General features: G+C 49.2%; 6 protein-coding genes across 6 annotated transcripts; 3 read left to right on the forward strand and 3 right to left on the reverse strand.

Annotated features, from left to right (window-relative positions):
- Positions 1 to 756: 756 nt before the first annotated feature.
- Positions 757 to 1,388, forward strand: ypd1 (Hpt domain-containing protein; the record flags this gene model as incomplete). Its single annotated transcript, XM_746705.2, has 3 exons — positions 757 to 801; positions 862 to 1,043; positions 1,100 to 1,388. The coding sequence occupies 3 exons, from the start codon at positions 757 to 759 to the stop codon at positions 1,386 to 1,388; spliced, it is 516 nt and encodes a 171-aa protein (XP_751798.2).
- Positions 1,389 to 2,437: 1,049 nt separating this feature from the next.
- Positions 2,438 to 3,984, forward strand: AFUA_4G10290 (uncharacterized protein; the record flags this gene model as incomplete). Its single annotated transcript, XM_746703.3, has 5 exons — positions 2,438 to 2,733; positions 2,799 to 2,909; positions 2,963 to 3,478; positions 3,548 to 3,848; positions 3,896 to 3,984. The coding sequence occupies exons 3-5, from the start codon at positions 3,377 to 3,379 to the stop codon at positions 3,982 to 3,984; spliced, it is 492 nt and encodes a 163-aa protein (XP_751796.2). The 5' UTR covers positions 2,438 to 2,733; positions 2,799 to 2,909; positions 2,963 to 3,376.
- Positions 3,985 to 4,101: 117 nt separating this feature from the next.
- AFUA_4G10310 (uncharacterized protein) lies at positions 4,102 to 5,832 on the reverse strand (the record flags this gene model as incomplete). The annotated part of the gene is made up of 2 exons (XM_746702.2): positions 5,166 to 5,832; positions 4,102 to 5,117 (listed from the first exon to the last, which is right to left on the reverse strand). Exons 1-2 carry the CDS (start codon positions 5,638 to 5,640, stop codon positions 4,102 to 4,104), a joined length of 1,491 nt encoding a protein of 496 aa, XP_751795.1. The 5' UTR covers positions 5,641 to 5,832.
- A 458-nt stretch (positions 5,833 to 6,290) lies between these two features.
- Positions 6,291 to 7,016, reverse strand: AFUA_4G10320 (uncharacterized protein; the record flags this gene model as incomplete). The annotated part of the gene is made up of 2 exons (XM_746701.1): positions 6,291 to 6,709; positions 6,992 to 7,016. 2 exons carry the CDS (start codon positions 7,014 to 7,016, stop codon positions 6,291 to 6,293), a joined length of 444 nt encoding a protein of 147 aa, XP_751794.1.
- Positions 7,017 to 8,140: 1,124 nt separating this feature from the next.
- Positions 8,141 to 13,442, reverse strand: AFUA_4G10330 (CAAX farnesyltransferase subunit beta RAM1). The gene is made up of 9 exons (XM_746700.2): positions 11,012 to 13,442; positions 10,788 to 10,943; positions 10,658 to 10,732; positions 10,468 to 10,595; positions 10,296 to 10,413; positions 9,966 to 10,244; positions 8,853 to 9,905; positions 8,533 to 8,765; positions 8,141 to 8,478 (listed from the first exon to the last, which is right to left on the reverse strand). The coding sequence occupies exons 1-7, from the start codon at positions 11,533 to 11,535 to the stop codon at positions 9,626 to 9,628; spliced, it is 1,560 nt and encodes a 519-aa protein (XP_751793.1). The 5' UTR covers positions 11,536 to 13,442; the 3' UTR covers positions 8,141 to 8,478; positions 8,533 to 8,765; positions 8,853 to 9,625.
- Positions 13,443 to 13,993: 551 nt separating this feature from the next.
- AFUA_4G10340 (Zn(II)2Cys6 transcription factor domain-containing protein) lies at positions 13,994 to 18,249 on the forward strand. Its single transcript, XM_746699.2, has 4 exons — positions 13,994 to 15,599; positions 15,658 to 16,509; positions 16,564 to 16,762; positions 16,820 to 18,249. The coding sequence occupies exons 1-4, from the start codon at positions 14,499 to 14,501 to the stop codon at positions 16,918 to 16,920; spliced, it is 2,253 nt and encodes a 750-aa protein (XP_751792.1). The 5' UTR covers positions 13,994 to 14,498; the 3' UTR covers positions 16,921 to 18,249.
- The last annotated feature ends 10 nt before the right edge of the window (positions 18,250 to 18,259 follow it).

Genomic DNA, 18,259 nt, shown 5'->3' on the forward strand with positions numbered 1-18,259 from the left:
CTGCTCCCCTCCTGCTGCTGGTGCTGCTCCTCGTCATGTCCCATAATGCCTGTTGATCTCATACCTCCGCCCCGTATATCCCTCCCTTTTCGTCCGTCTCCCCCAAACCTCTTCTCTCCAGATGTTCCTCCTGTGACTCCTTTAAACCAACCTCCGATCCCTGAGACACCGCCTGTCGTGACGGCCTGTTAGGCTACTTTTGTTCTCTGAAGCCTTTTGTGGTCGATTGGTTCCATCTTGGAAAAGAACCCCGCTACATCCTGTGGCCTCTGCAACCAACAGGAAGGAAACGTATCGGAGGTGATTCTCCCTGATTCCCTACCCCTCGTCCATCAGCCCCCTATCATGTTAAGCCTCCTGACAACCCTCCCCTGTTGTTTGTATATCTCTTCTCTCCCGGCTGTCTGGACTGTCGTGCCCTTCCGGCCCAGTAACAACCTCACTGCGTAGGGCGGCTACCCGTGGCAGTCAAGTCTCAAGCGCTGAGCGACTGTCGCTTGGATTGCCGTAATTTCGCCCTGGAAGTCGAGAAGCATGAAACAAATGACTTAGCACTTGAACTAACCTTTTCGCACCGTGTAGATTGAGTCCGTGTTCAAGATCGTGACCACGGTTTACTTTTCCAGCTTTGAAGGGCCACATACGCCACGAGGAGGAGAAAGGTACAACAAAAGCGTTAACCTTAACGACTCTTCCTTGATCTATCTTTCGCTCATCTGCTGGAAGAACAGCGCTAAGCGTCACATACCTTCAAACATGGCTCCTACAACCACTACCAAGACCAAGGCCGTTGAGGAATCTGTACGTTGCTGCCCATTGGCCATCGTAACTGCTGTTGAGTGGCCACTGACATCTCGACAGCCCCAACCCAAGGAGACTGCTCCACCAAAGAAGCTCTCAGAGATGAGCGAAGTCATCGACAAGGCCACCTTTGACCAGATCTTGGAGATGGACGATGATGAAGACATGGATTTCAGCAAGGGCATCGTGTATGGATTTTTCGATCAAGCCGAAACCACGTTTGACAAGATGGACAAGGCTTTGTAAGTGCTCGTCGCTCCATGCTGACCGTCCAGTTGGACTGACATTCACATCACAGAGAGAAGAAGGACCTCGATGAGCTTTCTTCGCTTGGACATTTCCTAAAAGGATCGTCAGCGACCCTGGGGTTGAAGAAGGTCAAAGATCACTGTGAAAAGATCCAGCATTACGGTGCCGGTAAAGATGAAACCGGCACTGTGGACGAACCCGATGAGGAGAAATCGCTGCAGAACATCAAGGAAACTCTGGCTGAAGTCAAGAAGGACTATAAAGAAGTAGCGCAGTTCCTCCGCAGCTATTACGGCGAGACAAAGTCTCCCGAGGTCACCTCGCCCTCCTCTAAATAGTGATTGATCAAGGGGGAAGAGCTTGCACATAGAGATCAGAGGCGGAACAAGCATGGGAAGGATGTGCTTCTGAATATACCACGCGACAGGTTGAGTTCCTACACACACATACACACAATCACTCTTCACGTCAGTCTACATACCCAGAACAGTCCCTGTCTACAAGAGGAATGAAGAACAAAAGCAACAGATAATTTCCACCACTACCTTTCAGTCTCAAACCATTGGATGACTCTAAATGATGTTCAGCGCTTAGCAATTTGGGGTTTTGTATGGGCCATGATTCATAGTATGCAAGGTTAGACTTCATCGGATTTATCAGACATTGCGCCCCAAGTCTTTGACTACAATGCCAGATCTCAGCAGGGAAGAAGACATATCCCCGGCAGCGTGCAAGATTCCGACTTCTGTTTGCTAGACCAATAGAGGCCTCTATCCAACAGAACCGCAGGCATAAAACTCAGGAGTTGTGAAGGGAAATGTACAACATGTCATCCTGCGTGTGGCCACCAGGCAGTCACAGGCAGCTGTCTAACACATTCCTGCCCCGTACCACACAGTCCGGTAGCCTCACCCGTTACCTTTTAATTATATCCAGAATATGCAAAGGCCCAGCGCAGACTTGCATGACATTCGGCCCCTGCACCAGGCATACCACGCCAGCTTCGAGAGGTTTCCCATCATAGCCGGAATGAAGATTGGACGCCTTGTCTTCTCTTGGCTTTTATTCGCTGGTAGTCTCGGAAACGGCCCAACTGCCATACAAACACACAGCCGCATCCGCAGCAGAGCACTCACTCGGATAGATGTAGCGTACCTACCCACCATCCGATCCGAACTATACCAGAGGCACACGTACCGTGACCAATTCCACCATCTCGTCCTATCTCAGTCTCCTCTTCTGCACCTAGCAATCGCTACATCATTTTGAAGTCTAAGTAGAACGGAACATCAAGGAGGGAAGGACCTTGAGGGCGCGCGTAGCATGGTCTAGGGGGCGATGGTTACACAGCAGGCGGATGGGAATCGTCTGTCCTGCACATCTGCGAATCAATGCAATTCAAACCTCTCTGGAAAGCTTTAGTATCTGTTCTGACATTATTGGAGTATAAGCTTATGTGGGGTATTCGAGGTTGAGTTGAGTGTAGTGTCCTCTCGCCTCTGGGATGGAGCCTGAGTTGTAGTGAGTGCCTTTTACGGCAAGGCGGCAGAATGGGAGGTGTGGACGCTGTCGTGGGGAATGACGATGAGAGGGGCTGATCAAGGTACGATCACAGAACGAGCACAGCACAAGCACAGTGCGGTATACTGGCATATGTGCAGCCAAGCAAACCAGCAACGGGTCGTGAGTGCATTGATCAAACGGTTGAAAGTCGGAGTTGGGAAGGCTGACTGGATTCGGATTGTCAGTCGATCGAGTGGTTTGGATCTGGACTATATTCGTCTTACGGGTCCAAGTACAGATATAATTGCGGCATTCATCAGCTCCGTTTAGAACATACTTATATCAGCTACTTGGCGGTCAGTAGAGGACGTATGTGTGCAAGCACCACACTCACTAGGAAGGCCCACAGAGACGAAGGGACGGATACCTGCAGCCCTGCAACCGCCAACACCTCAGTCGCCGGCCCATCGGCCATCGACAATCGACAATCGACAACGGCCTTGCAGATATCTGCATGCTAACAAAATCAAACCCATTTTCCGTGTCCGCGTTGCCAATCACAGCCCGCCAGAGCTCGCGACCGATTGTCGTTGGCAGTCGGACTGTCATGTAGACTTCGAGGCTGGGCGTGATGGACGGATGGGATGGCAGAGAGGCGCTGTGCGACGTTCCTGTTCTTAACTACGATGGTTTCCCCGTCCTCAGGAGCAATTCATTACTTGCCTCATGCTGCTTTCCCCCTGGTTATAGGTTGCTGTCTACTTTTGCTTCACATCTAAAGGCACGTTATCTATACCTGCTGCTGCACTAGCTAATACTCGGGATGCCGGCCGTTGGACCCCGTGTGTCAAAGGAGGAGTTTATGCAGGCGCTGGGGCTGAATTCGCATGATCCCCAGCATGAGCAGTATTATCGAGCTATGAGGGTATGTCGCCATATGTCTATGTGCAGGTGCGAGAATGTATTGTATGTACAGTATGCTGAGTATGTACAGGATGAAGCTATCGTCGTATACAATCGAATGAACCAAGATACCTCGGATCTGCTGGATAGTGTCAGAAATGACCCCAACACTCGACCACCCTTTTTCTGGCATCATATCCGTCCGGAGAGACAGCGCTGGGGCATTATGGAGATCTCGCGGAACGCCGGGCCCTTGACGCGGCCGCTGTTCGAGCGGGGCAACACCACGGGCGAGTACGGTCCCAACTGGGTGGCTGGCTGGTTGCTGTACAGCGTGTTTCGGTCGAGAGATGTTCGCAATAACCGCAATCGGCGGAAGGGTGACGATCATGGTTGGTTGTCCAAGAAACAGTACTGATGCGTTGCTGACAGCGTCCAGGCCAGGATTCGAAAAGGGATAAGCAGACGACACAATCGGACAGTGGACTGTTAAAGAAGACATATTATGACCCGGTGAGGAATGGATGATGCGGGTACTTTTAATGTTTAACGAGGCGACGGTGCTGGATTGAGTTTTCCAACTTCTTTCTTCTGTATAGACAAACAACCCTTTCATCGCTGGTCATTTTTCATACAATCAACCAGTCAATCATCGTCTCTGTCATCGTTTGGCCGCTCTTCTTTCTGAGATCCATTCTTGAGTCTTCTCTCCTTCTTCAAAGCCTCGGTAACGCGGTCGTCCTGCTCGTCCTTTCGTTCATCCCAATCAACGTCGTACTCGGCCGCGATGTTCTTGATTTCCCTGCGTATCGCATTGGCTTCATCAATGAGTGATTCCCAAACCTGAAGGTCAATCCCTTTCATTTGGTAGAGTTTCTTTTGCCGCGCATTGATTGTAAAATCAAGCGCTGAACGATAGGAAATCTCGCGGTTGTGATACAGGAACCAAAGGTAGCCACCCATCAAAGTGGACAGGCTGACCAGATAGGTCACCGGCTCCATCGTATCCCACCCCAGGTCCGTCTCAAAGGTCAGTTTGTAGACAATGTACCACCAAAAGGCGAGAATGCCAAACCCGCCAAGGGCCACCCGTTGAGCACCCCGATGCGCCAGTGCGTCACACTCATGCTTGATCTCCGCAAGACCCTGGATTCTGCCAGAGATCTTCCGCAACCTCATCCGCAGGAAATACGTCCTCTCATCGAATGATGGCACGGCAACGTGAATCTGTTCCAGCCCCGCTGGTGCACCTTCAATCGTTACGATGAACTCCTTGGCCCGTGCGGCATCCCGGATGAAGTCTCCAATCTCCGTGGACTGCGACCACCGGATGAAGCGCTGCTCCTTGTCGCCCTGTCCAGGCTCTGGCCGTCGCAGATAGCTGAACGTCTCGTCAACCTCCTCAAAATCTTCCCCTCGTTTTGCCACTGTCGCGTCATCCTTTCCTCCTTCGACTCTGTGAATTTCAGCATCCGTACCTTCGTACATACCCCGTTTCGGTCTGATTGCGTCTTGTTCAAGCTGAAGCGCGATGAATGACACAGCAGGTGGTTTCTTCTGACCGTTCTCGTCTTCGATTGGGGGCACCTCGGACTGAATTAGACGTTCTAGATGGGATAGAGGCTGCTGTGGGTGGATCAGGATGGCAATCTGCTCAACGTCTTGGAACTGTCAGCCACAGCCAGAACCTCATATCAATAGAAACATACCTTTGCGGTTAATGGTTGTCAATGGAATGAGAAGTTTAAACAACCTCGACGGCGTCGTCAACAGCTTGCCTGCAATCGTATCGCCCTTTGTCATCGCCTTCGCAACTTTTCCCCCAGACTTCGTATCTCGGCCCGAATCATCCTCCTCATCTTCATGCCGCTGCTGCACCTTTCTGACCTCAAGCCTCTCCAGAGGATCCGGTTCGGCCGATTGAGGGCCCCGCTTATCTCTGCTTCTGGCACTCAGTTGGAAATTCCGTCGACCTGTCTGTGTCGCGCGACCCGATGTCGACACTCCTGTGTATTGGATTCGAAATGATCTCGACTGCAAGGGCTGAGGTAACCGGTCAAGAATATTTAGAATATTATCTTGAAATGAAGTACATTGACTTCCAACCGTTGCAGACCGCAATGCAGCCGCAATGGGTATGCGGCGAACAAGCGCCCGCATTCTAGTGTCGCAGCTGAGAACCATGTGAAAGTACTCTGTACGTTTACTTTAAAATCAACGAGATCTATGCAATTGTTGGAAGATGAGAGCAACCATTGTTGAGAAAAGAACTTTAAATCAGATTCGCCATCTTCTAATATGTTGTTGGAGACATCAATTGCTGCTAAACAGGTCATTGAGCTGAGGCAGTGCCTTGGAACACAGGTGGATATACGTCATGATGCCTAAGCGGATCAGCAAACAGTCAGGTTCATGCCTCAGGCTTACCACTGTTATGAAACATTCAGTACAAGGTCCCATCATTGCCATGTAGACCAGGAGTCATCATTAAGAAATTGCCATATTGCTTCGATTGAACGATAATAGAAAAGGGAAGGGACATCCACCTCAAGCAGTCCTGGCCACCCCATACACAAAAAGAAAGGACAATGCTCAACACGAATTCCAGTAACTCAAGCCAGCTGGTCGAATCGTCGTCATCTATAGAGGGAAAACTACATATCTTCATTGCTTGAAAGCCACTGGCAAAAGGCGCTTCAATCTATCAGAATATTCCAAGTCATGTCATCAGTCGTAACGTCGTAATGTTTTTTTTTTTTTTTATCTTTTTCTTGTTTACGGTCGTGATCCTCCAATCCCTCACTGTTAGCCTCCATCAGCCGAATAGCGTGGCATTATCGTGCCCTGCTGCTAAAGGCGAGCGTCCTGGCTGAGTCCAGAGTCTGTCGGTCGAGACTGAGCCGGCTCCCCTCATGGCTATCTGGACTACTCCCACCGCTCCTGCTCTCTCCACTTGTTGAGGTATCAGCATCGTCAAGATAGCGGCTCTTTCGGCCCGTACCAATAGCCACCGGAATCCCCTGTACGATACCCCCGTGGTCATGGCCAGCAGGATACATGCCGTCGTTGATGGAGAAGTTCCGACAAATCAAGTACGCCCGCATAGCCGCATTCTCGCGGGCAAGGGTCTCGGATTCGCACACGGAATCTGTTTGATATTCGCGGTTGTTGACGCGCACAATGCAGGAGTATCCGCCTGTACCTGCATAGGACTCGTATTGAGGTTCTGGCCAGCGGCGGCGTCGACAAAGACCTGGTTCACATGGTTATTGGCTGCTCAAAACGGAAGATCAAGTCTAATGTGTAGAGGATGGAAAGAAACCCGCTGTGATTGTCAGGGATCAACGACGAATCAGAAAGATGAGAAATAAAGAGGTTCATGTGGTCTTCCAGTGAAACCGATTGCAACTTGCAGGGTCCTTGAAGGAAGCGAAACGAGGCCAGATTCAAACAATGCCAAGCCCAATCAAAGAATAGAATGTTTGTGTATACAACAATCCGCAGGGCGCCGATAAGGGCTGATGGAATGACATACTCGCAAGATAGAGAATATAGTACATGGCGTATACAGATGGCGGCCAATAAAATGTATGGGACGGAGCGGTATCAGTCTAGTATTCGTTGTCCTGGCTATGTTGGCCCTGCGCGGCAACCTAGCAATCAATCCAGACGAATTCAACAAGGCTCTTAGGAGAGATTGTTTTTGCTGCCCAATACCCACGTTGTTCACACAAACGATGCGATTTGCTAGCAGGGAAGGATCAAAAGTCCCTGCAGCGGGTCAATCGGCGTCGAGACTCTTAGTATAGATCAATGGGGACAAAGAAGGTCACCAAAGCGTGAGCACATTGGAACTAGCGGCAGAAAGAAGACAGCAACATGGTAGATGGCTTCAATGATGATAATGAACGATCGCAAAAGAAAAGAAGGACGACGACCATCGGGCTAGGTATAATCGGCTCAAATAAACAGGTGGGGCTCCAGACGCAGACGTCAAGTCCTATGTCCAAAGCAGAAGGGGTCAGAGGTTTCCGAGAGAAATTAACAAATTTTAGGAATGCTCTTTGTTCCACCATATTGGCTGGACCAGGAAGGTCGAATGTCGGTTTAATCATGATTGCACTAAGGATCTTTCGTGGGTGTGTTCTTCTTTGTTTTCTCTCAGTTCCGAGCCGCGAGCCATATTGGACCGTTGATGCGTTGGCATGGCTTTCGACCAGTGATTAAGCTTGGGAAAATGGAGCTTCCTGGTCCATCTACCACGGTGTTATTCGCCGCTGATCCATGCGGCAAAGATTGGCATGTCGCGCAGCATAACAATATCCGAGCAAATCGTGGTGTCAATATGCCATCGCTGCGATGTTGCAGATGGACGCCCAGCCATCTGAGCGGAGGCCATGTTTAATCAAATATTTCTGGTGCCTTTTTCCTTCCGCGCTGATGCACAGTCGTGCGAAGGGGATCCCATAAAACCCCGCAGCATAAGAAGAATGCATTTACGACAGTCCTCGCGTTCAAGACATTGAGTCACATCAGCAATTTCAGTGAAAGGCGTTGTAGAAAACCACTAATGCGCTTTCGTTCGTAACAAGATGCATGCCACGCAGGATGGCAGGAATCCCAATTCTAGCTCGAACCTAGAAGAATGACAGATAAACTGATTAAATAACCGTTACTACAGTGAATTAAAGCGGAATAAAAGTTTTTGTCCGCAAAACACTAATCGAAAGGAGACTTGCAAAGCTGTAATGGGCGTTCAGTTGCAAAGAACTCTGATCCCACGCCACAATGGCGAGAGTAAATCATGATGGTTCGGCTAGTGTCCCGGCAGGACACCCCTTCTAGTATTCGATCGTTTCTCGGGATAATGCTTTCACTGTCCTTAGACTCAGAGCAGCTTCAAACTCAACCGAAACTAAGGGGGCGTGGAAAGGAGGGCCACACGAGCTCCAACCCGAGGGTGGAAGAGCAGAACGGGATGAGAGGCGCTGGTCTGCCAGTCTGATAGTGGTGGTCGTCAATCTGCCATGCAGAATTAGACAAATGCAACAGGTTAGTTCTGGGATTTCGACGGACGATATTGGCCCAACGCCTGTGTTGTGACAGGCAGGCATCGGATGCAATGATGAGTTGGCAATTCTCACTTAGGGTGAAGTGGGGAATCCATGCCACTTTTCCTTTCCCTGACAATCGCTTCTGATGGTAAGGAGAAGTAGAGAGTACACGCAACGTTGATGAAGATTGGAGATGCCGTTGCATAGCATTCCGCAGGAGTATACATCATAAATCGGGAGGAAACATAGATGGTGCTAAAGCGAGTAGTCACAATCAACATCAATGCTGACGACCCAGTTGTGGACGTAATGCAGGATGACTATCGAGGAAGCCAAACTTACTTTCACTGCCAGTGCATGGCGCAAGTCTGCCTTCTTCCATACAGGCGCTCGAACAAGTCTTCAACGAATAGAGTATGAGCAACCTGACATGTCCGTAAATTCTTCAACTCAGAGTCCGAGAATGGGAGCTAGGCCAGGGGCAGAATGGCTCATGCAGTCTCATTTCCTCTAAATGATGCTAATAATGAAAAGGTGATAACGTAGGTAATTTGAGAGATGGAAAGGAGAAGGGGGGCGGCTAAGCAAGCGGCAAGTCATGAGTAGGAAGACAGGCCTTGCTGCCTCAGTCACAATATCCGCTCAAAGAAACTATGTCAAGACTATTAACCCCATGTTCCCAACGACCCTGATCCCATACAAGCGATCTATCGATGCATTCTCAACCTTCTGTCATGTCAAACACTTAACTAATCCCTGAATCCATCAAGTCCCCTGCCTCGTCAATGTGGACGAAAGGACTTTGCGGACTGCGACAGCACTCCGCAATCCTCAGCTTAGTCGCCTTCTATCCCTTGCTTCTAATCACCAACTTCACTTCGTTGGTCAGCCACTCCTTGATGACGCTGAGCGCACGTTGGAATAGATAATGTGCGACCCATGTGACATGGTGAGCATAGCCGGTAAATTTGCTCTTAGCGTAACTTCAGTTTGAACAAGTTAATGTACATCCCGGCTGCAAGTGTACAGTGCACACGCTTCTATCAGCTTCATTTGTTCGCTTCCTCGACCCTTTCCAACACCCCAACCCTTCACCTCACTTTTCTCGGGCTAGTCTACAGGTCGAAAGATTGATTTTCGAACCAGACACGTATATCTTCGGCTGACTTGTGTGGAATGACAAAAATAGGATGGAAAGGAACGAGTCGGTCATTCTCAGTGAATACGCCAATGTCGGATCCTTGACCATCCGAGGCGAAGTTAGGGTCATGCTTCCAAGAGAATGCAGAGCTGAAGTCATCCTTCGAGCTCACACTTGAGTCAGTACAGTAATGGTAATATTGGACCGTGCTGAGCCCGGTGAGGGCATAACACGTATGGTATGAATCCGGGTGTCTGTAGACAGTCAGCCTTTGCACTTCAACTTCGAATGTTTGGGCACATGAATTGACATACTTTCCCGGTTTGTCTCGAAGGCCGCCAAGCTTGCACTGGCAACAAGAAAGGATATATCTCGTCAATCCCTCTCGACTGTAAAGATTGCCGACGGAAGATCGCTTAGGGCCTGCCAATGGCTGAGTGCCATCTAGCGCAGCCTGGACGAGGGGCCAGCAATTTCCAACCCAGTGGCTGTAACACCCGTCCACCAATTTATTGGTTCTGCCGGAGAAACCTCCCTCGGGTGCATATTGTCGAGCCGAGAGCCAGGGAAGGAGTGTTGCAATATTCATATATCTAATACACTCAGCAACGGTAGAAAGATGATCTGTAAATGCGGATCTTTACCTTGGCACAACCACTTCAGGCCGACCAAGGAGACAAAGACAGGCCAAAGCACAAAAGGCATAAGCGCCATGCGCCTCGGAGCCCGGACTCCCGGAGATACCACCTTCATAGGTCTGACCTGCAATTTTACTGTCAATCACATCCAGGAAGCTCAGCAAAGGACGCCACTTACATCGCGAAAGATATTCAGGAAGGCCATCCGTGAATGTCTCTAACCCGTTCTGCCGAGCTTCGGCTTCCGGGGGCAATGCTAGTGGCAAATCGAGGAGAGCATGGACTACCATCGCGCAGTAGGCGCCTCTGAGCTGGCGACTCAGTGAAATGCTACATATGCAGAGAAAATCCTGATAGGGAAATGTTACCGCACGTCCTCTTCCCCACCCTCACAGACGGTAAAGCCGCCATCAGGCTGCTTCAATTTTCCGAGCCATTTCCACCTCAAGAACGTTAGCGATGGCTTGCTGGTAGAGGACGTGCCTCATCACAACTCACATTGCTTTTCGATCGATCAGTTTGAATGCCTCTTCACCACCAACCATCGCGATAGACAGCACCGCAGCATAGCTAGATGCAACATGCGACATCTGGCCATGCCCCCCTCCAATCCCACCAGTGGAGTTCTGTGCAGCAGTGAATGTGGAGATGACGCTGGCAATAATTAGTCGAGATCCATGTCGGACAGGGAGCCCGACTATATAAACTAAGGACAAGCTTACCGTTCGCGAAATCGAGTCACATCTTCTCCTAGAAGGCATAGCCCTGCCAAGGCCCAGTAAACCATCCAAGGGCGACTAGCATCGAGCGCGACAAAGGAGGCTGGATAGTCCTCCAGTGAGTCGTAAAGATACTCAAGGTGGTCTTTGCGTTGAAGAGCGGGGATCCCATACTTGTTAAAGGGACCTTTTTGACTGTTGTGAATTCCCTTCAGCAATGGCAGGCATTTGTTGACTGTTTCGCTCTGCAGCTCAGTGGTCTCTGTGGAGAGCAAGTCGTGGATCAGAGGCGGCTCCCTAAAGAGCGCTGGAATTCCGGGATGGACTTGGCTTTCCCCCATCTTTCCACTCTGGGAGGACGATGAATGGTTGTGGGAACTGGTGACCGCTGGGGAGCGGCTATTGACCTGCAGGTTGGCGCTGAACTTTCGGCCTTTTGGTTTTCCTGCGGTCACGGATAGTCCTTGACTGGTCGAAGAGAAAAGGACTTTGCGACGGTGTTTCCCAGTCGCTGCGATAACAGGCATAGAATATCTAGGATAGTAATCAAGTTTCCGATCATACACTCATTTATAGAAGCGAGTAGAGCAACTTTCTTTGCGATGTTGATATTTCCTAATCATTGTTCTTTTCCACGTCAATGGGAATCTTGCCATCCCCAGTCCATTGTTCTTCCGTTAAGTCAGGTGGTGGGCCTCGACCCCTCATGACAAGCGGGTACAAACAAATTCCCAAACGGAAGAACTGTCCGTTTTCTGTTCGCCTCCAGCAAGAATAGATGAGATCGAGGTCGACATCTCTTTATTTTCCATTTGGAAGACTACCTCAATCAATTAATCTCAAACTGGAATAGTCATCCAGTCGATCTATTCGTTGCTTTGTTGCTCCCCAGTCTCCCAGCCAGGAAGATCCCGTTCTCCGTCTCTGCTCGTTTTTTCGCCGGATCCTGCCAATGCTAATCCCCAAATTGATCTTCTTCCAGCCTTTTAGATATCAACTTCTTGACCTCTCAAGGTCAAGTCTTAAAACTACTCGGCAACCTTTGATACCATCATGTCTAGGTGAAGGGGCAGATGGGGCCGTTGTGGTGACTCCTTAGTAGCGAAAGTCAGCCCCAAAATTACCAATGCACAAAGACACCTCAGGAAGTCTATAAGAGATCGACAATTGATGAGATCAAGAAATCAGTGAGAAAACCGCCGCATTCCTGGCGAGGACACTGTGATCAACTCTGTATACTCCGTCTTAGCACGAATGCGCATTGGTTCTATTTCTAACCCAACCAACAACCTTTGAGGCTACCATAAATAATAGAAGTCGGTTCGAAACTATCATGCATGTGGACTATTCCAAGCAATTGCTCAAACCTCTCCCAGATGCCAGACAATAATCATGATCGAAAATTTTACTTCTCGATTAGTGATCTATTAAGAGAGTAATTACTAACGACGTCGCACGTCATAAACGATCCGGCTGGTCCATCGGCAAGAGCAGTACCATGAAACAAAAATGCAACTGTATGTTCTGCTTGCGGTTGCTGGTGTGGCGCGCTGCGAGTAAGATCCAACGGAATGTCGATATGAATTGAACGAATAGGAAGCTGGTCTGCACTTGTCCAACTGTAAAGTCAGTACTCCGTACCTGTCTCCAATACGATGCAATCAGTAATGACGGAAAACAAGAGTGGCTTCTGCCAAGTCGATTATTCCAAAGACCCATCTTGACGCCTTACTTGCCTGGAACCCGAAAGGCGTGCATGACCCCGGGCCATCAAGCGTTGTCACTGACGCTGCGTTCTTCCCAGATTTGTTGAGAGTTCAAGGGTGCTTAGAAATATGATCTATCGTGATCTTGCTATGAAGTTTGTTGCGAATAGGCCGCCTCTTTTATGGATAGATCCCGGTCTGTGCAGAAACTCTACTTGATTGTCCCTAAGACGAATTATTGCTTGGCAAAGGCTGAAGCCGAGGGGCATTTGAGGGGCCTTTGAGGGGCCTTTGGCAGAGCAGAACACAAACACTTTAGCAGGAGAGTTCAGAGCTTTTCACTCGAACAATAATCATCTGCGAATGTCGTCTTCTACCTAGCATCACACAGGTAGCTTCTCCGAACAAGTGGCCTGATATGCTTGCTGGGCAACACTGGCCTCATTCTTGACAAGCAGTATCCCAGTCTCGGTATGATGATGTCCGTATTACGTACTGCCAAAGATGGAGCTGCTGCACAGTCAGCCACCCTAGTTGCCAACAAATCCAACGCTTGGTCCGAACTCTGGCTATGATTGGTTGACTGGCCAATCCATCATCGGCGATTGACAACTGGACTGCCTTAGTCTCATGTACGGCAGACTACACTCACATATGATCCATGATCGCCTCATAATCTCCATACAGATCGTAATGTATGGCCATGTACGATACTGTATGGGTTGTCAGCGGGGTCTGTCCGAGTATTGCCACGCCTCAGATGTGAGGACTTTACCAATCATGGTTAATAATCAGATAATAGGTTCAAGTCATTCGACTCAGTAAGGTAACCAACTAGTATATCAGTGACCAGTATCTTACCATTAGCACTGATCTTGTTGACGGTTTCCACTGATCTCCAGTTCCCGAGAGTCTCCCTGGGTCTCATCCACGGAGCAGTCCGCAGCGCTACCGTGGTACTATCTCAAAGAACTTGGGTACGGGTTTCCCGTATTTACTCGAGACTATGCTGATGTCGATTTCCAGACACTATCAGGCCGTGATGTCAAGGTAGATACATGTTTCAAAAGCACTGCATTAGGTGCATGGCTTCATACCTTAGACTCAGACGTCTTCGCATGACTTCTGTCAAATTGCTGTGTTGCCCACTTGACGATTCCAATATGGTCATCGTGATTCATGAGATGCGACCAACGGAATATCTACTATATTCCGTACGTTCTGTAAGCAAAGCGCACTTTTCCGTCTTAATTCTCATTGTCTCAGACTTTTCAATCAGTAAAATATCTGTCTTTTTCCGGAAACAGCCTAGCTTGGTAAGTTCGTCAGAGTAGCCTTGAAAATCCATGAGGCTTTAGCAGGAAACCGGCGTGGCATTTACCTTTGTCCCCCGGTTTACATCCAATCACCTCACTCATCCTCGCCGGATGACCATCAACAAAGACAACAACCCCACTCACGATAGCGATACTCCTTCCTAGGATCCTCTAGCGTAGCTCTGAAAGACGCAGCTTCCGCTCACCGCTGCTTCGTTCCCCACCGCCTCCTCTATGCCTGTGATTTCCCTCTTCTTCTTCCTCTCATACCCCCGGATTTTGGGCATTTTGCTCATCTGAGTGGCATTTGTCCTCAGTTTCTGCGACGAATTTACCTTCAACCTCTCTTGTTGTGAACATCTTTTGTACCACCCTCGCCTTGTCTGGTCTTTCTTTTCTGAGATTTTCATTTTTTTCAATTATTTTTATATTTCCTTCTTGATCTTTCGTAAATAGCCGATCCTGACAATGTCCAATGTTGATATAACCAACGATGGCTTCATCGGGCTTGACTACGACTCGAGGAGTTACATCCAGGCTCAGTCATGGCCTGTGGCGGTGGACCATCAGAGCTCCCAGCGAACAGAGGGATCGCGAGACATCTCTAGCGGTCACGCATATGAACAGTCGGTAGCTCAGGATCCCAACCTGATGGTCGACTGGCACTTCCAACAGCTGCAACCCCACCTTCAGTACACTCAGGAGGATCATTCGTCGGCTCAGCAATATACAACTTCAAGCTATGGAATGCCCATCCATTCGTCTCCTGTGGATGTCATGGCTCCGCCCCAGGGCCAGATGAGCTCCGGTCTTTTGGAAAGTTCTTATATGCCACTACCTGCGCCAGTCGACATGGTACCATTTGGCTACCAGGATCTCCAAACTGAGCTGATGTCTTTCCCGGACGGCCTGCCAGATTTGTCATCCTACGCTGCACCACGTAACTTGATTGGCAGCAGTTCCCCCACGGACACTTACTTGGAAGTACGGTCATTGTCGAGTAGCGATAACGGCTGGAGCGCCATCGAGCCCCGTCACTCTCACGAATTTATGTTCCCCGATCAGGGCATCTTTATCAATCCCACGCAAACGTTGCACGACCGGAGCCTTTCTGAATCATCCTACTCAACTTCCTATGGCAGTTTCGTTGATATCTCCAATCCAATCAACTCGCCCACCTCTGATCTTAACTTCGAGTCTGCCTTCAGCATGCCGAGACGGGTCTCTTACGATCACACTTCCCACGGCTCCCGATCCCCTACCGCAGTCAGCCCCGTAGCAATTGTGCGACCTATTCCTGTTCCCTCCAAGAAGTCCACTTCGCCCACCAGGTCTGCTGGATCACAGGCGTCATCTTCATCGCCGCCCAGTAGAAAACCCTCGCGCAAAAGCCCAATCGCTGCGAAGACTGCGGAGACAAAGATCCGCAAGCAATCGCAAGCTGGAAAGCCGGAAGGCGAAAAACGTGTTGGCAAGCGAAAGGGCCCGCTCAAGCCGGATCAGAGAAAGCAAGCCAGTGAAATTCGCAAGTTGAGGGCATGCCTGCGTTGCAAGTTCTTGAAAAAGACTGTAAGTTCTTCCGATCCGTGAATCTGCCAGCACCTGACTGACAGGGCAACCTTCACAGTGTGATAAAGGCGAGCCCTGTGCCGGTTGTCAACCCTCGCATGCTAGATTATGGCAAGTACCTTGTACAAGAATTGACATCAAGGAAATCGGGTACTTCATGAAAGATTGGAAAGCGGACTACGAGCGTCATATTACTCTCGGATTTTCCGTCGGAAACATCAAGGGTTTCTCGGAGCACGAGAGGACCTTGTTCATCACCCATGGTTATGGTCAGATTCTTCCCATTAACGCCCGGGAGGTTTACGTCCGGGATGATCAATGCTTCAGTGTCGACTGGGTCGAATCGATGCACCGAGAACCCACCCAGTACGAGGTCGAGACAGCCAAACTGTCTGCTGGTATGGAGGGTATCTCACATGCAATGTTGTCTGATTATCTCGACCGCCACATTGATGGCAATGGTACTTTTGAGAAGTTTGTGGACGACTACTTCGAGGGCACACCATTCCTCACGCAGATGCTCAAGACTGCCTTCCGGTATTACTTCCGCACCAAGCTACCTGTGATCCGTAAAGCGTTGAAACTCATCATTGCCTACAACCTGACTCTCCATGTCACAATGGTGGAGGGTATAGGTGAAGAAGATGGCTTTCTTGGCAAGATTGAGGACCCGTCATCGAAGTTTAAAGGCAAGATCATGGCGCCTGTCATGATCAATTTCCAGGTCAAGTGCGCCATGGCCAATATGTGGCGCGAGCTGCAGAAGGATGTCCTCGAAGAGCTGTCGAGTCTCTATTCCAGCGTGTATAGTGGAGAGAAACTGAAGAATTGGCCTACAATTTTCATTTTAGCCTGCATCCTATTGGCAGTGTGGGAAGAAATGCAGTTCGACTGCCATTACCGCACACCGGTGAGTGGCAATTAAACACTGCTTTGAAAGGTTGAAATACTGACATCTCGGAAGGATCCTGCTGCTGTGGAGAAGTTCTGCAATGACATGGAGAATATCCCTGTCGGAGTCATCGTTGGTTTGTTCCAGGCAATTTCGCAGAAACTCCCCGCTTTCACCGATTGGGAAACACAAAAGCACCACCACTTGCTGTTTTCGAATCCAGATGTTTGCAACACCATGACCGAGGTTCGCGAGCATGTAAGGCAATATGGTAAGCGGCCATCTGTTCGCCCTAACCGGTTGTTGAGTATACTAACGTGCCCCGCAGAGAGCTATCTGAGAAGCCGCTCGAATTCGAAATTCGATCGCAATGACTTTGATTGCTTGTCGAACAAATTCATTTCAAGACTTGTGGTCCGCGCAAATTAAGATGACGAGATATGAGGATAAAGAACCACGACCTATCTCGGCCCAAATGTGTTACGGCTGAGCCAGCGCAGTACAATCGAATATGAGACATATCGACCTTGATGTTTACGAGATTCGCCTGAAGCGAGGCGACTATCACTCTTTTCGCATTTGTGTCTTATTTTACGGCCGCTTCCTGCTCTCTTGACCGTTTGTGGACCCTGATTGACAGCGTTTATTTCATTCGTCTTTTGTTCCTTGCTTTTTTCTCAGTGATATACGTTTCTCGCATAGTGTTTCGACAGCGATGATGAGTATCACGAACGTCATGATATTGTATGGTCACGAAGATGTCTGACAGCAGAGATGATGAGCGCGCAACTGAGTTGCAGACGTATGCTAGAGGCTAGTTCTCGCGTCATTTTCACCGAGTTGCATTTTCCTTCTCCTTTAGCGAGTTTTGTTTCCATTATTGTGTTTAACTATGAGGGGCATTATGATGGCTCCACGGAAGAATTAGGAGCTAAGCATGTTTACTCTCCGATCGAACTTCGCTGGATACCAAGGCAATTTGCAATTCCCGTCACGAATATTATATGTTCACCAGCTAGGTAGTTCTCTCTTTGCTCGAACATAGTCCAGGTTTGATAGTTGTAGAGCCATTTGATCAACCAGCATTGGGATTATCATTGTGTACCTCTTGGTCGAGGGTCATCCAAACAACAGCATACCAGATAATCTTTGAGAAGTGGATACGGTCGCCTTAATCACGATTGCATAAGGCCTCAAGGCAGAGAATCTACCGAATGCGAAGATCACATGACGCCTGATGGCTGTCCCGCATTACCATTTGTGGTAGCCTGGGGGCGGCCGTCTTTAGTACCTAGTAACAGCACTATCAGCTGAGGTGTCCACTTTCCACCCCCTCTCCGGCCGATAAGGCACGTCATCGGTGTATGACGCAGTGAGATACTGAGAATTGAAGCAGCATAGAAAAATTCGGCGGCTAAATGCGATAGTTAACAGTATCAAGGGAATCACAGCAGGATCAAAGGTAGATATTTCGGAAGAAGAAATTTTCTCTGAGTCTGGGCGAGGCTGATCAAATCTTTGTCGCTATGGTGTGAGATAGCAATTAGTGGCGTCAGTGGCGGGTGTGAACGGAGACTGACTGTAGGAAACATCTTGGACTAGGGACAGACTGAAAGTAGTAATATGTCTAGCCGCAGCTTTCTCAGGCAATGGAAGTCAGGAAAGAGGTTTAAAGTTATGAAATAGAGGCAAGGTTAAGGAGCGATGAAGTTCCGCCCGTTGTACTCCGTATCTACGTTTATTCACTTAAGAGTGCTCCGTACATTAG

Source organism: Aspergillus fumigatus, chromosome 4 (assembly GCF_000002655.1).
Source record: "Aspergillus fumigatus Af293 chromosome 4, whole genome shotgun sequence".
NCBI lineage: Eukaryota > Fungi > Ascomycota > Eurotiomycetes > Eurotiales > Aspergillaceae > Aspergillus > Aspergillus fumigatus.

Bases quoted from the DNA above. Each gene is read 5' to 3' on its own strand.
- AFUA_4G10330 (XM_746700.2), bottom strand. From the start codon at position 11,535: ATGCCTGTTATCGCAGCGACTGGGAAACACCGTCGCAAAGTCCTTTTC. The intron at 10,414-10,467 runs GTAAGTGGCGTC...GTAAAATTGCAG, and splicing joins TCCTGAATATCTTTCGCGAT to GTCAGACCTATGAAGGTGGT. The intron at 9,906-9,965 runs GTATGTCAATTC...GACTGTCTACAG, and splicing joins CTTCGAGACAAACCGGGAAA to ACACCCGGATTCATACCATA.
- AFUA_4G10340 (XM_746699.2), top strand. From the start codon at position 14,499: ATGTCCAATGTTGATATAACCAACGATGGCTTCATCGGGCTTGACTAC. The intron at 15,600-15,657 runs GTAAGTTCTTCC...CAACCTTCACAG, and splicing joins GCAAGTTCTTGAAAAAGACT to TGTGATAAAGGCGAGCCCTG. The intron at 16,763-16,819 runs GTAAGCGGCCAT...CGTGCCCCGCAG, and splicing joins CGAGCATGTAAGGCAATATG to AGAGCTATCTGAGAAGCCGC.